Raw genomic sequence first — 23,040 nt, forward strand, 5'->3', positions numbered from 1 at the left:
CTACATTTTTTTTATCAGATAAAGCAGAACTATGATTTTGTATCAAGTTTTATTAGTTCTGTTATTGCAGTCATTTTTTACAGTTATCTCCCCTTTCCAATGGAATTTGAAACACTTACCTTGGGGTTTCTGCACACCAGATCTAGTTAGACTTTTCTGTGGTTATGTTGATTGTAATGCTACAGATTTAAGTATCTTCTCTTGCAATTCGTTTAGATTAAGGGCAAATTTCTCATAGATTGACTGGACTAATAAGCTCTTGGCAAGTAAGTGGGTTTTGGCAAGACATTTATCGGCTTTTTGGTATTTATGTTTAAAACAAGGTATTACTTGGAATTGGAAATATTCTGGACTTACAAAAATAGTAAAATAATTATTTATTAAATTTACCCCTGCTAAGGAGGTTGACTAAGGGATGTTGTTAGTTTTTCTTGCCTTTTATTATCCTACTAACCTTACCCCTAAGCCATGCCTGCATGACTTACCACCTTAGTATGAGTCAGTTTTACTAATTATTTCCTTTTTTGTCATTTTCTAAATTCCAAATCAAAATAATACCTTGCTTTAAGCATGAAGTCGTGTTAGCCAATTATGCAAATAGAGCTCTTACTTATTTTTCAATGATTTTAATTTGCAATCATGATTTCAAAAGACAGTTGTTGCTTTCCCCCTTTCATGTGAACACTAGCTTTCATAAGCCTCATTTAACATGCAAAAGAAGTATAAAACCAAGACTTACTTGTCCATTTAAAATATTTCTCTGTATTACCCTACATTTTCCAGTTTAAATGCCAATAAAGGGGACATTTAAATAGCTTAATAAATACATAAATACCTTGAAAAGTACAAGGCCGAACTTGAATGGTTTCTAACTGTAAAAAAATATGTTTTCATATACAGTACAAACAGAATTATCATTAACCCCTTAACAACCAATTATGAATTTAACAAAAAAGGGGTTTATAGGCATGTTTAAATCTGTTAAAAGTCCCTCGGTAGGGTAAATCTGGGACTAATAAAACAATATAATAATATTTAATCCCAGGTTAAATTCAAGGGAAACTGAAAAACACAATATTAGAAATAGGAGAGGCTGCTTTAACGACAGTTCAAAGTTTGTTTTTATTACACTATTAAATATAACTTATTAAAGAGTAACCAAGGGAACCATTATTCTTGCGCAAATCAAGAGAATATAATCCAGGGACAAAGACCAGACATGAAAAACCGACAAACACAACAGAGAACATAAAATAACTATTATACATACTAAGTAAGTAACAAAAGTAAATGAGCACCTCCATAAATTAAAATATTTATTCATTTTTGGAAAGGTAATAATCGATGTAAATCACAGCTAAAAAAAACCAAAATATTTTTACCACAGTTTTAAAGAAATTAGGCTTAGCAAACAAGAAACGCCCTAGCTCAATTGTGATCACACCACCTCCCACACCATACCACACTGAAAAACATGTGCCTGACCCCTGGTTCATTATCCAGGTCAATGGATCGAAGATATAACGTTTAATCTGATTGGTTAGAAATCGTCAATGATGTTGATTATAGCGAACCAAAGAGATCGACACTAAAAAGTTAAGATTGTCATTCAGTGACAGGACGCACATGTTAATGTCGCTTGGCTACCCAAGTAAATACCAATTTTGCCGGCACCTTAACTTCTTGTATGGTAAGACAATTAGGTACAACCATTTCGCTTTTTATTTCATTGCCTTGAACAACGGAATCTTCAAAGAAAAGCACTCTAGATATTTTAAATTTTTAAGCACCAGCAACTTCGACTTTAAACTTTAACTAGTTTAAGTCAATTTAGAATTCTATGTACCGCTATAGTATAGGATTACCGTGCTAGGGTCTAACAAGCCACACTGTTTATATATTGCTGAACTGTGAATAAAAATCTGGCTTCTTTGTATTTCAATCCCACAAGTAAAACAAAACATTTTATTAATGCTTTTGCAAGCATTTTCTCAGTTTTGTACTCAGTTGTACCTTTTGATGCTGCATATATTTTTCTGAGCAGGCACAGTCAGATTGTTCTTGGGTGACAGTGCATGGACGTACAGCCCCTACAGGCTTATTCACATATTCGGTTCGAGTCACTAACAGGGAATCGTGATGGAAATGCTTCTTTACAGAAGATGTATCAAATATCAATTAAAAATCATTTAGAATTAAGACAAAATACATATTTAACAAACTTGAAAGACTATTTTAAACAGAGTTTGCACATCCAGAAAGATTGTTTTTGGACATGTTTTAGTCCAGCACAGTTTACACACAGCAATCACAAGCTTGAGTATTGGTCAGACAGTTTCTCCTTACATGTGAAACATGTCCATTCACACTAGTCCTTCTTTATAGAAATAAAAGTTTTAAGATCATCTTATTTGTTAGCACCAATGTACTTTTTAAAAAGTTGGATATTTAAATTTTCATCCAAGATATTACAAATTTTTTATACATCTGATAAAGGCAATGCTTCGACTTTGGCACCAGTCATAGCTGTAAGAAGAAGAAATGGTTATTTAACTCATTCATATCATTGTCTGTCATTACACAAGTAATATTTCCCTCTTTGGATTAGGGGAATAAATAAAATTTATTTCATTAGAAAACTGTTCAGTTAATTAAATGTGAACAGTTAGGGTTGTCATTAATAGTTGAACATATGCGGATAAGTTATTTCTATAACAGATCGGGGTGTTTTTTTCCCAATTCCATGTATGGAATATAAATGTGCGGACAAGAAGCCACTGCCTTCTTGGGCTTTTGCGGAGCCTGCTGAGGAATAAGTATGAAAGGGTCTAATTGCGTTTAAAAATGTACATGTAATCAGTAGTACTGAAGGATGAACACTCAAAATTTATCAGACAGTGAGAAGAGGTTACTGATTTCTGTAGTTACGATTCCATTATTCCTTTATTCATTATAACAAAACACTGTTTTTCGAATGCAAACACATTTGTGACCTGTATTAACATAGAACTTTAGTACAATGCATATTTAAAACCATAAATCTATTAAATTTTCTTGCTTCAGTCATTTTTTCCAAGCTGAAACTTGCATTTTTTTCAATTAAAACTTCAATTTGATGTAGATAACTTTGTCATCAAACTAAAGATTTGGACAGTAACTTAAATTCTGTTGCCTTCAACATATAAGTTCTTTGTTGTTTAAAATAGCATGAATTTAAAGTCTTGTCTGAGATATACATTTCTGACGAAGTAAACAGATATTTCATGCCAGGAGTGAATCACTCCTGGGTTTGGGTCATTGCGAATAATGTGGTGGAATTGTATCCCTGATGGGAGAGTATCGGACACAGGGTGACATTATCATAACTATGGTTTCTGATGTTATGATAGGAGACAAGAAGTCCAAATAATTATGCTTTCTTCAGAGGCTTGGTTATTTTGTTTGTGTTTAAGCATAAACAGTGTGATGGTTTCCAACTTTACAGTTTTTTTCCTGATATTGCCATTTGTTATACAGACTTTACTTTTTGACTGTTTCCTGGAGTTTATTGGTTCAGTAATTTGTTAAACCTCATCAGAATAACATAATTAATAGTAATTGTCATAATTATTTTGAAGGAGACAACTAGTTGCTTGAATATTTTTCAAAACTAAGAATGTCGACATCAAAAATTTTCGGAATCAGATGAAGGAACATGATTCAGAACTGTTTTTGTCCCCATTTTTATTCTATGTTCTCAAAAAAAGATATTTCACTATAATTTTTAAATGAATAGTTGTGTTGAGTATTTAACATTTACAAATACATTGTATCTAATGAAGGGACTTGAACAGACAACTTGTGTATTGTTTATTTTTTTTTTCAAATGGTATCATTAGATACTTTTATTACAAAGTATTTGTCGATTCCTTGTGAAAAAAAAGCAACACAAAAGTTGGATATTCCAGTTCCTCATTTAGTAATATTGATGACAGGCATTGCTTTCTGAAACCAACAAAACACCAAATTTTTTTTATAAGAAACTAGTAATACTGGTAAACGTACATTTGTGTGACCCTTTGTTAATTGAACTTAAAATTTGACAAGTAGTTTACAGGGGCAGATTTAGTAGGGGGCTTGATGGCAATTGACCCTCCATTACATTTACAATGCAATGATTTAAACAAAAAATATTTTAGTAGCACATGAAGTAAGCAAAACGTCACTTCACATCACATGTATGTATACTGTAAACACCTATCCTTTCATTTATAATGGTAAACGATGGAGAATTGTTTGCATCATTCCGCCTGGCATTCTGAAAGTAACCTCTTTAACTTCCTTGACCCCTCATGCTGATTAGAACTGCATTACATTCATGATGTGGCTTGTTATTCTCACTTTAGCTCTGCCTTAAATACCAGTATATGCATATTGTGTACCAAGTAACCCAATTCACCATATCATTTTCATAATTTTCCTTTTTTATAAATTATGAATTTGTTAGAAATGCTATTACTTTGATTATTAAGTAAACTTTTAGGCCTTTTTTTAATCTACAATCTTGCTCATGTCACTTGTGGTGTTACTACATAAACATTAAGTTGTGATCTTGTATCTAAGACAGCATGACATGACCCTCATTTTTTCCATGTTCAAATATAATGTTATATACATGTACATGTATAACCAAGTCAATCAAACTTAAGTTCGTATTACTGATTACTTAACTTCTGTGAAAAACACTTTATGCTCTATTTCCTCTTTATCCATATTTAATCAACAGTTCTGTACTATTGTAGAATTTTATAGAATTTTTTTCTATATGATTAGGAATTCAATTCATGTATTTCGCTATACATTGGTAATATATTTGTGTCAGTTTTCAGATTTGATTCACATTTTCTATTAAGAGAAAATTTTCATTATTTGTGAAAACATAAATGAAGTTATTTTTGTCAAGGTCAGTAATTTATAAGTACATGTATTTGTAAATTTTAATTATGTTGATTCAATATATTACTGTGGTCTATTTCAAATAAAGTCTTAAATGTGAAATTATGATGTCACAATACTATTTTCTGTTGGTGTCTTCATTACATGTACATGTAGGACTAATTATACATATATAACTTTTTGTGAAATCTTCCACTATTAAGATTGACGTCTTATCTTCAAACAATAAAGTTATCTCAATTCTAGTACGTGTACAACTGTTTATTTAAGATATGTAAAAATATTGCAATTTAAAACCTTTGGAATATCATCATCTGTCCATGTCTACAAAATTTGAGGTACATGAAGTCAATTGTGGAATTGATACCTTTAAAGTTACAACATTATCAACTGAAATTAACATCACATGGAATGCTGCATTAACATTTTATTTGATCTAAAGACAGGTAGTTTACTTTGTAAATAGTTTAACCTTTTTAACTACTTCATAATATTCAATTAATAAATGCAGGATGAAATTTCATGGTTAATGGAAATTAAAAAAACAAAAACTTGAAATTGTTCTTTTGTGAATAAAAGTGTCTTGAAATAATTATTAAAATTTGTAGAAGATACATAGTATAGTATTTTAAAACTTAAGTATGGAGGTATTTTTTACATAAAACATAACAATGCTATAAAATAAAGTTGGTTGTCATGGTTAATAAATGTTTACCGGTAATTGTGTCAAAAGTTTAAAATATGGTTCATAAAATTGTTGAATGAATTTAAAATCACTCTCAATCAGGAATGTGAAATTGTATGATAAATAAAAAAAGAATTCCTTTTATCTACTCATCTGTAAATAAAAAGTACTGGTATGCACAAGTTATAGTTGTATTTAAACAGTCACGGCAGTTATAAGTTGAGTTACATGTGTACAGTAGTAGGACAGTTTTACTTTGAGATGATAAGATTCGTTGAATTAAAAATGATACTGAATGAATTAACATTAAAACTTCTGTTTTCTTTGTAGATTAAGTAAATTATTCATATAAAGATGGCTGTATTTGATAGTGTTTGGGAATATTATGAATACACAAAGGAAATGAAGGGTAAGTAATCAGTGAATACATGTACATGTATGTAATTAACCCTTTTGAAAAGACTTAAGTCAATTTTTAGTCGTTATGACTAATAAAAAAATGACTACCCATGACATATTACTCTATGCTTTTATCCTTTACCAGTCAGTCTACAACAAACAGCTTTCAGACATTTTATTTCTAACCTCTTGTAGATACTTACATATATAAACAGCGATACCTACCTGGACTCTGTAAATTTTATTTAAGTATGATCTTTCCATACTTTTTTTTACTTGCTTATACTCATGATACTTGTAGATCTTAGCTTTTTTTAGGTTAGGGTATATTATGGTTGCTAATGGATTTACAAATATCAAGTTAACTATATTCAATTACAAAGGCAGTTGTAACTGGTTGATTTTTTTAAAGGACATCATATTGATGATGTAATAAATGGATAGCGATATTTCAAGTGGTGTCTTTTTTCATTTTGTATATTTTATTACTCAAAGCTTTAGTTTGTTGATGCAATACATAGCACTTTTAATTTTTAAGTGAAAAATAGAATCTTGAGTATTAACCTTGTGTATAAGAAATTTTATACATATACAATGTAATACTTAAAAATGAGGTCTGTTACATAATTGTTTTGAAATGTATACAATGCAGTTAAAATAACTTCGAAGAGATGGAACTCTTTTCCAATTTGATGTAACACAAGTTATATATGCAGAAAAGTGCCATTTTTCTCTTTTTTTAACTCACATGTGTATGTATTGTAGTTTGATAAAATATATAGTTGTCAATAAATGCAATTTAAAACTTATAACATATTTTTACAGATCCCAGGACAAAGAACTGGTTCCTGCTCAATGACAATCCTATCTATTGTATACTCATTACACTCTGCTATTACCTCATAGTATGGGTTGGACCAAAACTGATGAAAAATCGCAAACCATTTGAATTACAGACATTCATGGTTATCTACAACAGCCTCTTAGTTGTATTATCTGCATACATGGTGATAGAAGTGAGTAGATAAGGCTTTAAAATCTTACACAGGGCCTGCTCAAGTACTTATAGACTTTAGATTTATTTATGTAGTGTTGTTTGAAAACTGTAGGTGACACATGTATACCTTGAATAATCTTGTCAGAGTTTTCTGACCTTTACATTAATCACTGATGAGAATCACAGTTTGGTATTTATTTGATGATATGTAATCTGGACTGTGAATGTCAGTTGATTGAGCTCAGTTTAAAGCTAGAGTTCTTCTGGGGCATTCGGTACTTACCCCTTCAGCAGATAGAAGGAACTTCCTCAGAAAGCATTGACAACAACTTTTCAGATGTTGAAAATAGGTTGGCTGCAAGGGCTTGAATGTTCTTAATTGTAAAGGGCAATAACTCATGACAATATTCTATCAATATGTTATGTATAATGCGGTAATGATTTTTTTTCTTCATAACTCTGGTTGATTAATGTGACAGCAGGTTGAGGACATTGTGTTACCAAAGCAATACTCTAAGAATCCTATTACTTCAAATATAAATAAGCACTGTCTATAAACAGAAGTGTTTATTTTTAAACAAAATAATTTTCACTTCTCAATCAGATTCATGTTGTTTTTACAACAAAAAAAACTGCATTAGATTTTATGAATAAGAATATGAACAGATCATTTAATTTAATATGATTTATGTTTTCAGATTGTATATAGCTCGTACTTAATAGGATATTTTTCTACTGGTCATCCTTTATGTGCAAAGTACAAATATTCAGAGACTTATAAAGATCCTCAAGAAATCAGGGTTCGTAGATATTCATACAGTGAGCTACAGTTTTTGACACACAGAATATACGTCCAATAACCCACTTATAAGGCAAATTATGTCAAATCCATGCAAAATTCCTTGAAATTGTAGTTACTACAAGTCTATTAGGGTGATACTTTTTCAAAGGTAACAATAAATTTGTAACTGAGGAGGATTGTATTTTGATAACCATCTGACAGGTTATCTTTCTTTGTCCTAACAGGAAAATAAAGCATTTATTTCACTTGACAATTCATCTATACTACAAGTTAACTATTTCACACAATACTATAGTATGTTAGTCAAAACCGATGTAAAAAGTTACAATTACGAAAACTTCATGGAATTTGACTAATTAAGACAACATGTACACCACCACCAATACATACAGCTTTCAAGCATTTTGCAATTATCATTAAAAAAAAGTTTTCAGTTCTTAAAAATTGTTGAAAATAGGGCTTATTTCCCACTATAATGTATCTTGTTCTTTCTCAGTTCAACAAAACTTTCTGGTTTTCCACTTACCTTTAGAGACTATATTACAGTTACTGTTAGGTCATCCTTGTTGGTGTTTTTATAAGTCATCTTTTCTTGTTTTCTGTTTCAGCTAGCAAATGTTTTGTACATATACTTTATATCCAAGATATTTGAGTTTATGGACACATTTTTGATGATTCTACGTAAGAAAGACAACCAGATATCATTTCTACACGTGTATCATCATAGTTCTATATTTATTATATGGTGGATAGTTATGTCTTATATGCCTGGAGGACAATGTAAGTTATGTTATAGTACTACAGAAAGTTCCATAGCAACAACTTTTAAAACACACTTATTTATTTTATCTAAAGATTATGTGTTTTAGAAAAAAATATATATGCAATTACAAGTCATAAATGATTGTGTTGTGTGCGGGTTCAGTGCCACGTTCATCTTACGTTCTCAGAACACATTTCTTTCAGTTTTCATCTAGATGCAAATCTGAGGAACAAAATCCAAAAGTTCTTAGTGTAAAGAATTATATAAAAGTTACATACCAATGTCTTTTGAAAGTTTTACATGTGCTTTAATGTGCATTTAACTTCAAGCTACAATTGTAAAATACTTACCAAACTTTAAAAACAAAATATTTTGGCAACTTAAGTAGCAGTCTTTGAAAGAATCATGCAAATTCTGTAATATGTGATACATATGTGACCCCAAAAAAAGTTGCACTCCCTTAATTTTGAATTCTATGGTACATTCCATATATTTTATATCTCCTGTGAACAGGAGTTGTATGAAAAGCCACATGTAAATATCTATTTACTATAACATCTTAAACTAAATATCAAAAATAAAAATATGTAGGCTTTCCAACCATGTGTCATATTTTGCATGGTTTTTAGCTGTACTGCTACTTAAAAGTAAAAAAGCAAAGTTGCAAATCTAGTTTTAAAAGTTTATTATAACATGGTCAATTGTTTTATCTGTTTTGTGTATTATTGTGTGTTTTTATCCTTCACATTCATGTTGAGTTTTACATCTTGGTTATCATGCATTGAAAGTCCTATTTCTATTTTCAGCCTGGTTCTCTAGCAGTATGAATTGTTTAGTACATGTTGTAATGTATGCTTACTATGCATTGGCAGCGATACCATCAATGAGATCTAAACTATGGTGGAAAAAATATATTACTAAGTTTCAATTGGTTAGTAGATTTTATTCTTGCTTAGAATTTAACAACTGCAGACTATAAAAGTTAACATGATAGTTCTGTTTTGTCATGGAGCAGATTTTGCACAGCTGAAATATATAAATTATTAATGTCATGTTATTTTCAATGTCAAGTTTCTCAATTTCTTTGAAAATATTTCAAATACATTTTAAGATTTATTTATTTTAGAGAATTCTTTGAAATCTCCATTATTTTATTATGAATTGAACATAAGAGGTATTAACTTAAACAGAATCTCTATCATGTCTATTCATTTGAAGTGCTAATTACCTAAGGATTGTAAATCTCTCCATAGTACCAATGTTAAAAAATCTCAAAATTCAGGATTTATAAAAGACTGTCAAAAATATAAAGCATCATTAAAATATCATTAACAGGTCTGTATCATGAATTCAATTTTGGCAGAAAATTTGTTATCAGTTCATTAATCACTAGAATGCAAAATAAAAATGCTGAAATGACTACATCATTTTGTTGACATCACCACACCATCAGTGAATTTTGTCCTAATTCTTTGTTCCTGTTAATAATTAATAATTCTTCTTTTTTTTTTTTTATTTTCAGACCCAGTTTGTCTTGATTTTGTTTCATACCTTAAACACTGCATTTACTGGTTGTGACTTTCCTATGTTTGGAATAAAGATGTTGACTGGATACATGATATCTATGTTAATTCTATTTGGAAATTTCTACATTAAATCATATCTCCAGAATAAGAAACGTAACGTCAAGCAGGAGAAAGATGGCATCAAACACACTAATGGTATTAGCAACGGGCATTCTAATGGGTACACAAATGGCTACACTAAAGTTGAATGATTTTGTATCGATCTGTTATTGTGTCATCTATGTTCTGATTAGGACTGTAGACTTTTGGAGCGTAAGAAACATCTTACTATCATTTCCTTAATACTTTCAGTATCATCCTTTCCTAATTAAAAATAAATTATGGTGCTTATAAACAGCGATATGAATTTACCTGTGACTGTTTCGGTGTTAATAGGTCATTGTGATCATGAATTAACCTTGAATTAAGTGTACTACAATAAATTAGACTTATTCAAGAATGGCAATAAGTTCGTATATAATCAAATGCAGACTTCAAATGCTAAGAGATATATTTGATGATAGTGCCATGTATATTGCAACCTGTATAATGTTTTGGCTAAAAAATGTTTTCTGTTAGCTTCTTTTATGACATTTTATTTTTCTTAGGAAGTGACTTTACCGAAAATTGGTAGATCTAAGAAAATAATATTAGTTGAATTATTAACTATTTGGTATGGTATTCTATAAATACCTTCATATTTGTCTAGAAACAGAAGCTATTAGGGCTCATGGTGATTTTTTAGGTTTTTTTTATTAACAAATTGTTACGATGTGTATATTTTCATTAAGTACTTATTTGTTAATGAAGTAGAGAGAATATTCTGTACCTCATAAGCTATATTTTACAAAGGAGGTAGATGCCTTTTTAAATTAGTATACTGTGAAAGTAATATTTTTCGTGGAGCACCAAATTTTATGGTTTTCATAGATTTGGCAAACCAAACGAAAGTTGGTTCAAAATGGAAATGAAATTTCTCATTCATTTGTATAATGGAGTTGTTAAATCCACAATTTTAAGAATCTATGAGCTAACATTTTTTCCTTAAACCACAAAAATTGGTACCCACGAAAAAAAAAGAACTTTGACAGTAGGTAGTGTTCATATTTAGATTCCTGTTTTTGATATATTTTCATAGATGTTTAACAAATATGCCATTTAAGAACAAATAATGTATTTATGATGCATTTATACAAAGAGCTATCTATTTTGATGAATAAATGGAAGTTATTTTGTAGTTCTGTATCAAATATATGAGCCAGTATTGTTTTGTGCCATTTTAAAAACTCTTCATCATATTCATACTTTTACATTACATTGACCTTGGTGAGATTTAAGGACAATGATAAAATATGTATTGATAATATTGTACTTTTGACTCATGTTATCACCATACCAAGGTTATTTCACTGGGGAAAGGGTGCACTAGATATATTTTAATTTATTTGGTGTATGATCACACAAGTATTGAAACTCTATTCAGTATATTATTAAAAAAAAAACTGTTTGACATGAATGCTATTGTAGTAGTAAGGGAAATTATAAATATTTGTCTACAGATTTCTTTTGAAACAATTTATTGTAATATTTATTTTTCGCTGGGTGGAAGGTTTCAAAATTTGTGAAAAAAAGACTTTTTTAACAGGCTAAAAACTTTTTTTTTATGCAACAAAGTTAGTCAATTTTTGTAACAAAATATCAGTGCATGAGTTTGACATTTTTGCACATGATAATTATTCATTATAATTTTGGTAAATCAAATTTGTCCTATCAAATACTTTGTTATTAAGGGATGGTAATATTTTTTTTTATCATTATTTTTGCATTTTTTCATATATTTTTTTAATTACAGGAGTAAACTAGCGTTATATAAATTGCTGTTTTTCCAAGATTTTCTCTTCATTTTACATGTCATTAGTTATGGCTGTTCGAGAAAAACATACATGTATGAGGGACGGGGGAATGCACTTTTATTCTTTGTAGTTGGGTGGACTCTTGACAAAATATAAAGTTAAATACAAGACATCAATAGAACTTCTATGAGTAGCTCCTCTAGTGGAAAAGTGCCTTCCTGTTGGTACCTCATATTTTTCAATGGAACAGCCTGTAGTTCACCAAGTTTTGTATCTAGAGACATGTATTTTATACATTCATATGCTTATGTTATTTATTGTTGCAATATTGCGTTGATTTAAAGTTTTCTGTTTAAGAATAATTCCAATGTTAACATAATTTTTGTCTTATATTGTTCACCGTCTTTTTTTTCTTTTTTTTTTAATTTCTATTGCGTTCTGAATGCCCCAAACCCATTTTAAGTTCTGTTATATTTTGTTGGCATTTTCTGATTTGAGTTTTAAAAGCAAAGGTGCAATCAGTTTTACTTTTGTTTTAAGTAGGTACTGCCAGAGAAAAGCTATATGCTTTCTTGCATGATTTACCATCTTTAAAAATTGGTTTTAGGATTATCTTGAAAATATTTATTGAAAAAAAAAACTGATAATTATTTTTCATTTATAAAGTATTAGTAGTATTGTTTACCAGTATGGCATAATTGATTTGATAGAACAAATATGGATAGTATAACTCGTGAGTGCTGCAAGGTTGCAAATTATATATGTAAATTGATTTAAATCATGTGTTATTGACAAGTGTATTCTTTAAGTCTCCCATTCTAAGCCATTTATTAAAAATTTATATGACTATTTAACGGTCAGGTGGTGATGGAATTTCTGCATGAGGTTTCTTACATTTTCCAAGTTTTTTTTAAAGATTTCAGGGGCTAATCTGATTCTCCTTCAGCCTTTTCTTAATTTAAATTATTTCCTGACCAAGAGTACTGAACAAAAATTATCACCAGTGTTGTGTTGATACATTATTATGGATTTCACATCAAAATATAAGCTGTGATTAAGTTACAGAATAACTTTATTCAGGGAGTAATATAATATTCCCTGTGGTATGCAAAGGAGGAAGTAATATTTTAAAATCCCCTGTTGTATGCATATGATATGCAAGCTTAATTTGTTTATATGTAATATAAAATATATTTCTGTTGATCTCTTAGTCTCTGTATACTACCGTAAGATACATGTAGTTCATGTATATACATGTACTTCTATATTTTTCTATGTATATAATTTTATATTTATTGGTTTTTTTTTGTTAATTATAGATGTTTTGATTTATACATTATTTACTCTACAGTATACTGTTTTATTGATTTATTATTCTAAATAACAGTGCTATCCTCATAAATCTTTCTATATATATTTCATGTACTTTGAAAAGTTAATTTTCATTTATTGTTTATGTCTTTATTACTGAGCCGGTTAAACTGGGTTGTTTACATTAATGTCATACCTACTAACTAAGATTTATGGGTGATGTTCGGTTAAAATTACTATATTTTATGTTAAAATACTAAATATTTGAAATTTTACATCAAAAAATTGCTTTTATATAAAAATCTTCCACATGAGACAGTGTCAATAGGGGAGAATCTCTCACAGGAACTGTTCCAAAGGTTAAAAGGTATGTAATGGTGGTTAGTTGTCAAACAGAAAAAATTTCCTCTATATCTGAATTTGGTTATTCATTCTTACAACATTTCAAAATTCAAGTTGTGCATTATATAGTTTCCTTATGATAATTAAACTTGTACCTTGATTTAGAATATATATATTCCTCTATACTCGTATCTTTTTTGTCTTAATCTTGGATAGGGTGGTATGATTTTAATAAAAAAATTTTCTTCATTTTATGAATTGCAGGAATAGTTATTTTTTAAGCCAATGTATATACAGATTATAAAATTTAAACTGGATTTGAAAATCAAATTTAAAAAGCCAGTTACCCTTTAATTGGAAAACATGTATTTTTCTTTGTCACTTGAACAATGTTGATTTTTTTTTTACTTAAGTAGATTGAGTCCCTTTAATTTGTTTCATTCTTACATTCAAAATAATTTTAATATAGATAGATATAAAAAAAGCTTAAAAAAAATTACAGATTTTAGGGTTTTTTATTTTTTTTTAATTCAAATAATGTTCTGACATCAGAAATGCTTCCAACATTCAGATGTGAATACTTGCCCTCTAAATTCACTACCGGTATTGGCTTTTTTCTTTACAGGGTTACACTCTCAGGTATCTAGATCAAAGTCCCTGTTTCTACCAATTTGTAAATACATGTGTTTTTGAGTTTCATTTTTACTTATTTAATTACGAAACATGCTTTACTTTGTAATTTTAGACTATAAATGTTAGTTGTTTGACAAAATTTAATTTTAATTCAGTTTTAATCTATAAACTTCATTTGATCATGGATATTTTCATTGAAAAATTAAACTTGGTTTTACTGCAAAAAAAACTGTAATGCTTTGATGAATAATTCCATAACAGTAAGTGCCTTGATTGTGAAAGTCGTTAAAGATTTCATCATGTATCTTACTCATGCTTACTATTATTTCACCGTCAGAATTTTCTCTTTTAAATGCTTCATGATTAATTTTCAATGACAATTGTAGCAACCAAATTTTTTTAAAAGATTATTGATCATTAGAAACTTGCCTTTTGAATCAAACGTATTCCAAATTGAAGGTGCTCTCTAGATGTAGTTGGTCACAATACATATGATAGAGCAATCACATGACCATTGAGTGACGTGTGTAATTAATAATGTAGCAACTTTTGTAAAATTAACTATTATTTTTATCATACTTTTGTTATTGTTTGTTGTAATGTTTGTAGAATTTTGCAACCTTTTGTTTTTTAATTAATAAATTATTTGGTAGGATATATGCACAAGAATTGAATAAGGGAATTAACATGTACCTATCTAAATGGAACCCATTTTGGACTTAAAATTGGTTTGGTGTTGTAAAAAGCCATTCAGTTAATGAAGGATAGAAATACATTTAAATTGATTAATGGGGACTTTATAAAGTGTCTGGTTTAGACAGGTTTTCAGATTATTCAGGGTTTGGTTTAGACAGGTTTTACTACTATTCTAAATCATACTGAAACAATCTTGTTTTTTTTTTTAATCCCACATTTATTTTAATGGGGCCAACTGTCTTAAATGCAAATTGTATGTTGTGAAAGGCATTAAAAGAAAACTTAAATATCATAAAATATGTTCTACCTATATTTTCTGAATAAAACAACTCATTTTTTCACTAAGAAATAAGTATTCTTTTTTTTTTCAAGTTGACTTGATTACTATATTTGAAATAAGATAAAATTTGTAGATATGACATAAATTTTTGCACACATTTACTACAAAGTAGTTTTTTTTTATTACCATATGTTTTTCTTAGTTTATAAATTGCATCACAACATAAATCATTCATTATGCTACTTCTTATTTTATCCTTGTTCAAATTTTCACTGATATAGATAAATATGATAATTTTTTTATAATGATCACTGTTTTGTACTTATTCAATTAAATTGAATTGCTGTGAGAACAATGTGAAGGGAACACACAATTTTTATTATTATTTTTATTTCACTGAATTGATGTTCTGTAAAAATTGACTCACAAAAAAGTTATGCAGAACTTAAAAATGTTCTATGCATTGTTTATTTTGTGGCTTTTAAAAGTAACTAAGACTTCAACTTTTTTTGTTTTGTTCCTAATTTTAGGAAAGTTCAAATCAATAAAGCAGTTGTAAACAGTTATTTAATATTTTTTTCATACAATTCACAAGAAAATATGCATAGCTTTTTTGTTTTTATAGAGATAGACCTAGGGTAAGGGACATAACTCTTGAAATCAGTGATATGTCATATTCAATTTTACCAAAGCCTTTCAAGCTGTCATTAAAAACAGAATAAAATCAATCAAAGTTACTTTGATGCTTACATGATTTTGATGTAAAATGCTAAATACAAATGTTCCAATGATTTGCAAGAGTTGTGTCCCTTAGCCTAGGTCTATCTCCTTAAACAACTTACTTAGATTGAGAACAAGGGGTACACACTTTAGGTATCAATGTATTTGTTTGTTGCTTTATATGTTTAAATAAAAACGTAGAAGTTTTTTATTTATTTTTTTCTATTACTCCTAATAATTAATGTCAGTCATTCAAGAAATCGACACAAATAGACTTTACATCGAGCAGACTTACTCTCCCTTTAGTTTTTAAGAATCTAAAACAGTTCTGGTCATAAGTGAATCCATTGTGCTAAGTTTTGCTTTAAGAAAAAATCCTTCCTCAGTTTTATTATATCGCCACTCAATAGTGTGTGTCCTTCCCTCTGTACTCCCTTTCTTCTTTTAAGCCCAGGGATACCCATCTCAGATCTGTTATACCTCCTACACCACTGACTGGAATTTAATGAAACTTTCACAGAATCTTTATAATATATTCCCATTACACACTGCCTATTGTAGATTTTAATACAATTCAATTTGGAGATCAAAATGTGCATGTTATAAAATGGAGGAGAGGGGTATCAAGTTATTGGACATTGCTTACGGTTTTTCTAGTTAAATCCTTCTTTTATCTGCTCCACTAAAAGCAAAATCAGGTAAATATCAACTTAAGATATATAAGACAAAAAGTTGCGAATTAGCAATTTTTCCCTAACAAAATTAAGTTGGCTAATATGTCATCGTCATAATGCAACACATCCGCAGGTGGTAGTACATCCATATACCAAAGATCTAAAATAGTCTGTTGGAAAATATTTTGATCCTTTCAAATCACTCTGATCTGAACATTATGCTTTTATGTAATATGAAAATATACACTTTGATTCTTCAATATGCAGCTATTTTAACTGTTGAAATAGTGTTAATAAATATTTTGAACTGAAGAAATGTTCAAACCCCACACCCCTGTAATATTAAATAATCATACTCGTGTCCCCTAATTCATAATTCACAATAAAGTTGTAGCCTCCACCTTTCCTTTAATGGTATGGCATCTTGTTTTATAATTTTAAAAAGATCAAATTACAACATATAGTCAAGTTATTGATTAGAATCAGGAAAACACTTGTTTCTGGTCCCTCCGTCCTAAACGATTAATGTCTCAACACCCAATATCAATCTTAGCCTGATGGTGTGGTATAGAATATTGTGGAGCAATATCATAGACATCCATATGCTTTTACTGGAGCTATTTTGTTAAATTCTATGAAATGCTTGTTTGAAACCCTTTTTGGCCCCTTATTCTAAACCAGTTGGGGTCATAACCCCAAAATCAATAACAACCTTTCTTTTTTGGTTAGGATTCTTGCTATAAAATTTTACAGAGATCAATCAGCTAATATTCATTGCATGCTATCAAGTGTCTATGACAACAATGACAAAAATAATGTCATACCATTATATGATCGAAATTGTTTCCAATCATATAACAATAGTAGACCATTACTCGGAAATTAAAAGAAGGGCAAAGAAAAAAAAAGCATTTTTTCTTCCATGATTTTTAACTACTTACAACAAAACTGAGAACTTTCTATTACTCAACCTTGAGTTAAATGACAGAATAGAATAGAATGTCAACTGTTAAACAATTTTATTTAACATTGCCATATGTTAAATATCATTTTGTAACATACTTGAGGTAGTACAGAGTTATCTCCCATGGTACAATGTCAAGCAAAATGAGAAATATAAATGAACACAACCATTTTATGAGCATAGTAACAAATGAATAATGCTTTTTCTAGTCTAATCTATAGAAATGTGTGTCCTCCTTTATCCAGAGTGTTAACAAAATTAACAAAATATCTATATTTTTACATTTCCAGAGAATCACATGGTAAACTTCAGGGAATAAACTTGTCTCCCCTTGATTAAATGACAATCACTTGATGAACTTATTTTGAGTATTTTTAAAACTGGGCAATTGACATAGAGCTAATAAATTTCAAACTGAAACTAAAATACACATGAAATGATAGAAGTTCAAATTTTCTTGTTAATTGTCTAGTTCACTAGTTATAGGACATTTTTCAGGTAATAGTCATTATCCATTATAACTATATTATTTGTTGTACAATAGAATCAGTCTAAACAAAAAGCTCTGCTTTGATGTTCAACAAAATGGTAAAAAATAGTAAAAAATGTAAAATTAGGCATTTCTAGTCTGTAACAGGAAATAAAATAGACTTTTTAAATACAACATGAAAATTTATGAACACAAGAATGAATAAATTCATGTAATAGGATTTCTCTATCCACATTAATCTATCATTCTTAAAACATTCATTTTAGTATTCTACAGGGAAAAAAACTTATAAAGCTTTAAAACAAACATTAATTCCTACTTTCAAAACTGGCTAGCTGTAAATTTCATTTGTTGAACAAAAAATCTGAACATGAATTATTTTAAAGCAAACAAACAAAAGAAATTCAAACAAAAAATATAGCAATTTTATGGAAATTTTCCTTAAAGAGAAATTTAACACCTACATAAATACGTCAATTTTAATGACAAACAGGGTCAATTTTAGCCCTCTGTCACTATGAAATAAGTAAATTTTATGTAAATAAAGTGTTTTTATACACCTATTTTCTTATCCTTTCCCAAGATCTTTCTTTTGCTGTTATTTCACTTCCATATACAAGAAGTTGATTTCCCAATACATTACAATGCCAGAACTTTAATGGAAATAACAATAAATCATTTAGTGTCAGCTAGAAGATAAAATTGTGCATATGAACTCTTGACTAGAATAATATTGATATAACATAAATGTCAATGCCCCCTACTACATAAATGCCTTGCAATAGATGTTTTTATGAGCAACTCGGTGGGTGTTTCTAGAAAAGCAGAGGACGCTTACCCTACCAATGTACCTGGTCCATACTCCCAGTTTTCAGTGGAGTATGAGTCGCTCATTTACTTTTGTTACTTTGTATGTATTATTTTAGTTACTTTATGTTCTTTGTTGTGTATATCTGTTTTCCATGTCTGGTCTTTGTCCCTAGATTACATTCTTTTGATTACCGCTATAACCTTGGTTCCCTTGATTATTCTTAAACTAAACTGTATGATATAAATATATCACTGGAAGACAGTGAATATTGTGTTTGACCTATTATTTCATTCACTATTTGTTTAGTTGTTCTCTGCATTTTCTGTTGGTAAAAGAAACATATTTTTCCATCATGCAATAATTTTAAAAAAATCCCTCCTCAAAATTAGATGGTTGTCCCCTAATAATTCTTCATGACATCCACAGAATACTTAGGATTCAAAGAACAAAAATGACAACATTGTGCATGAAATACACATTAAACTGGATCTTTTGTTATAGCATCAATCTTTAAGCAAAACATTTCATGATTTAATCACTAAGGGAAAATTTTTTACTAGCAGTTAACTGCTGCATTTTTACAGATTGGAGAATTTTTTTTATTTCTTACTTGATACCGTAAATCCATTGCTTGCAAATAAGGATTGTTTATGTAATTAAATGACAATTAAAGTTGAAACTCTGCAAAATACCAGTACTTAGATACAAAACAGTCAGACAATAATACACATGGATTACACATATATTGCACATAAAGTTCAATGAAACAATGTCATTAGGAATGATAAAGGAAAAGTATCACAAATATGATGAGCACTATTGATGATGAGCTCAGTGAGCTGGTGCCGGAGTATGGCAGCTCTGTTGGCTTCTGTGTTCTGTCATAACCATACTTCTCAGCTAACTTGGAGTAAAGATTAGGACTGAAATAACAAAAAAAATTCATTACTTAAGTGTATTAACTAATTTAATATATCATAATAGATGACTTTCACATTCACCTCCATTCCAGAAAAGTTCTTCATTTCTATCAACATCAACTGGGGTCAGCAGGCATAAGGTAGGATGACATTGCAATGGAGGCCAAAGGAACAGAAACTTGATTCGATTACTGTCAGGAATTTTTTTTTTTTTTAATGATACATATATTATAGAAGCATTTTTACTGTTTTTGTAGCCTTCAAACCTGATATCCTTTCTTTTTCTTGTATAAAACCCTAGATCAGTTTCCATCAGATTTGGGGTAATTGGCGAATGTGAAATTTGTCTATACTGACTGTCACTCTTGTGAGAATCTTCATCTAAGCTCCTGGGTTAGCAAAGATTTTTTTAGACTTGCTACAAGTCTCTCTGTAATATATATTTTATTTGATTAAATATCATTACTATCAAATATTCATTCACTATCCAACTGCTGTATTCATTCACTATCCGTCTCTCTGTATAGCAGTTGGATAGTGAATGAATACAGCAGTTGGATAGTGAATGAATATTTGATAGTAATGATATTTAATCAAATAAAAATATATATTACAGAGAGACTTGCAGCAAGTCTAAGATTTTTTTTAACAGTTCGGTTTAGAAATTTTTCACTAATTTTGTCTGTATCAACAAATATTTCATCTTTTACACTACGTATACAAGGAAACCTCTCTCAACCTAACCTTTTATGGACTGTAGAATTTGTTTAGCTTAGACAGGTCTTTGGTTTATACAGTTCAAAATACATTAATACTGGTTTCCTGTTTATTTAGGGCTCTGTTAAGCTGGGTTTTATTGTACTTAAATAAAAAATTGTTACTTTCTTCTAAGCATCTCTTTTTACATACTATATTTCATGTTGTCAATAATTTTATAGATATACAGTTGTTACAAATATCTGTATCACAATACAAATTTTCTCACATTTGTAACAGAAAACATTAAAAAAAAAAACAAAACTGTTGACAAGTTGTAAAAACAGTACTTAATGAAGGGATCCTTAGTGATTATTTCAGCCCAGCATGATCCTTTGAGTTAGATACCTTATCAAAAATAAATAGTATTTCAAGCTGTGTATTTCAGGAGAGAATGATAGCATGATTAAGTAAAAAATTAATGGTGAGAATGCCTGTCATAATGAATATGTGTACTGTGAATTCAGAAACTTCAAGTTCTTAAGAACTTATTTGATGACTTTTTGACAAAAGAATGTTTTTCTATATATAGTAAAGCAAGTTCATTACATTATTCCAAAATTTAAAGATATGTTTTAATTTTCTTTTTTTAATTTAGTATTTTAACTTGCATAATCATAACATTGGTATTTACCACAAAAGAAATATATGCCACAAAATAGACGTCCAAAAATTGTTAGGATTTTTTAAAACATATTTATCATTTATCATTCTAATACACAAAAGAAAAATCAGAATATCTGTATGTTTTAGAGAGAGATAGAGAGAGAGAGAGAGAGAGAGAGAGAGAGAGAAAAAAGAAACCAAATTTTAATACAATGCCTCAGATTGTCCAAAAGTATTTGTCCTACTATAGAATTGCTTCCCTTGGAGTCACTAACCACAAATTATGACTAATTGGTAAATGAATAATGAACAAATTTAAATGGCAGCCATTGTTTACAGAAAACTACAAAATTTACCAAGCGTGAGATTATGACGGAGACCAATTTTCATGCGTGAAATTGGGTAAAAATGCAGGAGTCACACACAAAAATCATCAGGGTTAACAGATTACAAATATTGAATTGTATTTGTATTTGTATTATATGTGCATTCTGATTTCACAGCTGAGACCAGAAGAGGTAATTTCTTTTTTGAAGTGACAGTCATAAGATTTACTACAATTATCTCTGTAATACATGTATATGTATTATTTACAATTAATATCACTACTTCACAATCCATCTACAGTTCTCTTAACAGCAGACAGTAAAATTACTTAATAATAGTGTAGATATATACATTTTGTAAAATATCTATGCAGAGAGACTTGTAACAAGTTAAGACAGTAATGAATTATTTAAGAATTATGATACCAGGTAGTGATAATTACCTGCTAGCATCCATCCGAATCCATAAATCATTAAATGGTTTGTTGTAATTTGTTTTATAACTTTTCTGTCTTTCTGTTTGTCCTTCTAACCATTCTCTACAAGACAACAAACAAAAACATTACAAACAAATTTAGGTTTCAGACGAAGAACTTTAAATAAGTTACTACATACCTTAAATAAAGTAGAATACTGTGAGCAAGGTGATTCCTGTATACCCAAAGTCCACCTCTCCCCACACACATATACTTTGTTTGTACTTTGTTTGTAGGGGTATAACAATCCATTTAGTGTACAAACTTGGGAGTGGGGGGTTTAAGCTATCATGTATTAGTAATTTTCACCAAAAAATGATAAAAATTAGCAAATTTTCCAAACAAAATGATTATCTCTCTGGATCTGACAATTTCTTGGCATAAGGTACCATCCCAACACTTAAACAAATCAATGAATTATTGCATGATAATTAAACAGGAAAACAGTCCATACAAATCCTCAATATATTTCATCTTAGCTTTCATAGGACATACTAAAATTACACATACTTAAACATCCAATCCAGCTTAGGGGAAAAAAATTTTAAAAAAACACAAAAAGTATAACAGTTTCTAACTTAGAGACATGATAAACATAAATTAACTGTTAAATGTCCCTGTATTAATTCCATATGAATAATAGTGTGTCAAATTTAAAGCTTAAGGTGCCTACATGACACAATCCATTAAAGATCTATAATGAAGACATTGTTCTACCTTGTTTCCTCATCCATCTCAAACCATATATCACCGTAGGAACTACCACTACTGCTGCTACTTAGGTATTTATCTTTTAATTTACGTCTTCTGTGCTTTCTCTTCTTTGCACTTCTAAAGCTAAAACATAGAAAAAAGGTTGTTTTAACAAAGCTAGTTTTATATTCTATCAAATGATTTTAGTACTTTTTGTAAATAGTTCAGACAGGAACTGGAACTGTTTATAAATAAAAGTTACGTTTTATTATCAACATGATATATTTGTGATTTTTAATCTTGGTATGGTGTTTGTAGAGAATCAATTAGACTTTTAATGGGA

The 23,040-nt window shown here is 29.4% G+C and overlaps 3 protein-coding genes across 11 annotated transcripts in view; 1 reads left to right on the top strand and 2 right to left on the bottom strand.

Annotated features, from left to right (window-relative positions):
• The window catches only part of LOC148628845 (Rieske domain-containing protein-like), a 16,302-nt gene extending 14,792 nt beyond the window's left edge, over positions 1–1,510 (bottom strand). Inside the window, exons 1-2 of one of the 6 annotated variants that reach the window (XM_088595554.1) lie at positions 1,383–1,510; positions 836–872 (exon numbers count right to left, since the gene is read on the bottom strand). In XM_088595554.1, coding sequence (XP_088451680.1) covers positions 836–872; positions 1,383–1,496 — 151 coding nt within the window. In that variant the 5' untranslated portion in view covers positions 1,497–1,510. Of the gene's footprint in view, positions 1–739; positions 796–835; positions 873–1,382 lie in introns of those variants that run through there. The other 5 variants (XM_088595547.1, XM_088595538.1, XM_088595587.1 and 2 more) reach the window with 5 other exon arrangements.
• LOC148628846 (very long chain fatty acid elongase 2-like) lies at positions 132–16,192 on the top strand. 4 transcript variants are annotated; one of them, XM_088595529.1, is made up of 7 exons: positions 132–266; positions 5,951–6,029; positions 6,845–7,035; positions 7,715–7,816; positions 8,427–8,598; positions 9,388–9,512; positions 10,104–16,192. In XM_088595529.1, the coding sequence occupies exons 2-7, from the start codon at positions 5,975–5,977 to the stop codon at positions 10,356–10,358; spliced, it is 900 nt and encodes a 299-aa protein (XP_088451655.1). In that variant the 5' UTR covers positions 132–266; positions 5,951–5,974; the 3' UTR covers positions 10,359–16,192. The 4 variants fall into 4 exon arrangements, with proteins under 4 accessions (XP_088451655.1, XP_088451638.1, XP_088451648.1 ...); XM_088595512.1 differs by lacking the exon at positions 132–266 and adding an exon at positions 1,551–1,690; XM_088595522.1 differs by lacking the exon at positions 132–266 and adding an exon at positions 1,607–1,703.
• A 1,467-nt stretch (positions 16,193–17,659) lies between these two features.
• The window catches only part of LOC148628847 (metalloprotease TIKI2-like), a 35,192-nt gene continuing 29,811 nt past the window's right edge, over positions 17,660–23,040 (bottom strand). Inside the window, exons 5-7 of the mRNA XM_088595616.1 lie at positions 22,722–22,841; positions 21,972–22,067; positions 17,660–19,843 (exon numbers count right to left, since the gene is read on the bottom strand). Of these exons, the coding sequence (XP_088451742.1) occupies positions 19,696–19,843; positions 21,972–22,067; positions 22,722–22,841 (364 nt within the window). The 3' untranslated portion in view covers positions 17,660–19,695. The remainder of the gene's footprint in view (positions 19,844–21,971; positions 22,068–22,721; positions 22,842–23,040) is intronic.

This window comes from Perna viridis, chromosome 1 (assembly GCF_037379345.1).
Source record: "Perna viridis isolate PV_CMFRI_1.1 ecotype Kerala chromosome 1, ASM3737934v1, whole genome shotgun sequence".
Classification (NCBI taxonomy): domain Eukaryota; kingdom Metazoa; phylum Mollusca; class Bivalvia; order Mytilida; family Mytilidae; genus Perna; species Perna viridis.

Coding starts and splice junctions, on each gene's coding strand:
- LOC148628846 (XM_088595529.1), top strand. CDS start 5,975: ATGGCTGTATTTGATAGTGTTTGGGAATATTATGAATACACAAAGGAA. Junction 6,030..6,844: donor ATACACAAAGGAAATGAAGG/GTAAGTAATCAG, acceptor ATATTTTTACAG/ATCCCAGGACAAAGAACTGG. Junction 7,817..8,426: donor AAGATCCTCAAGAAATCAGG/GTTCGTAGATAT, acceptor TTTCTGTTTCAG/CTAGCAAATGTTTTGTACAT.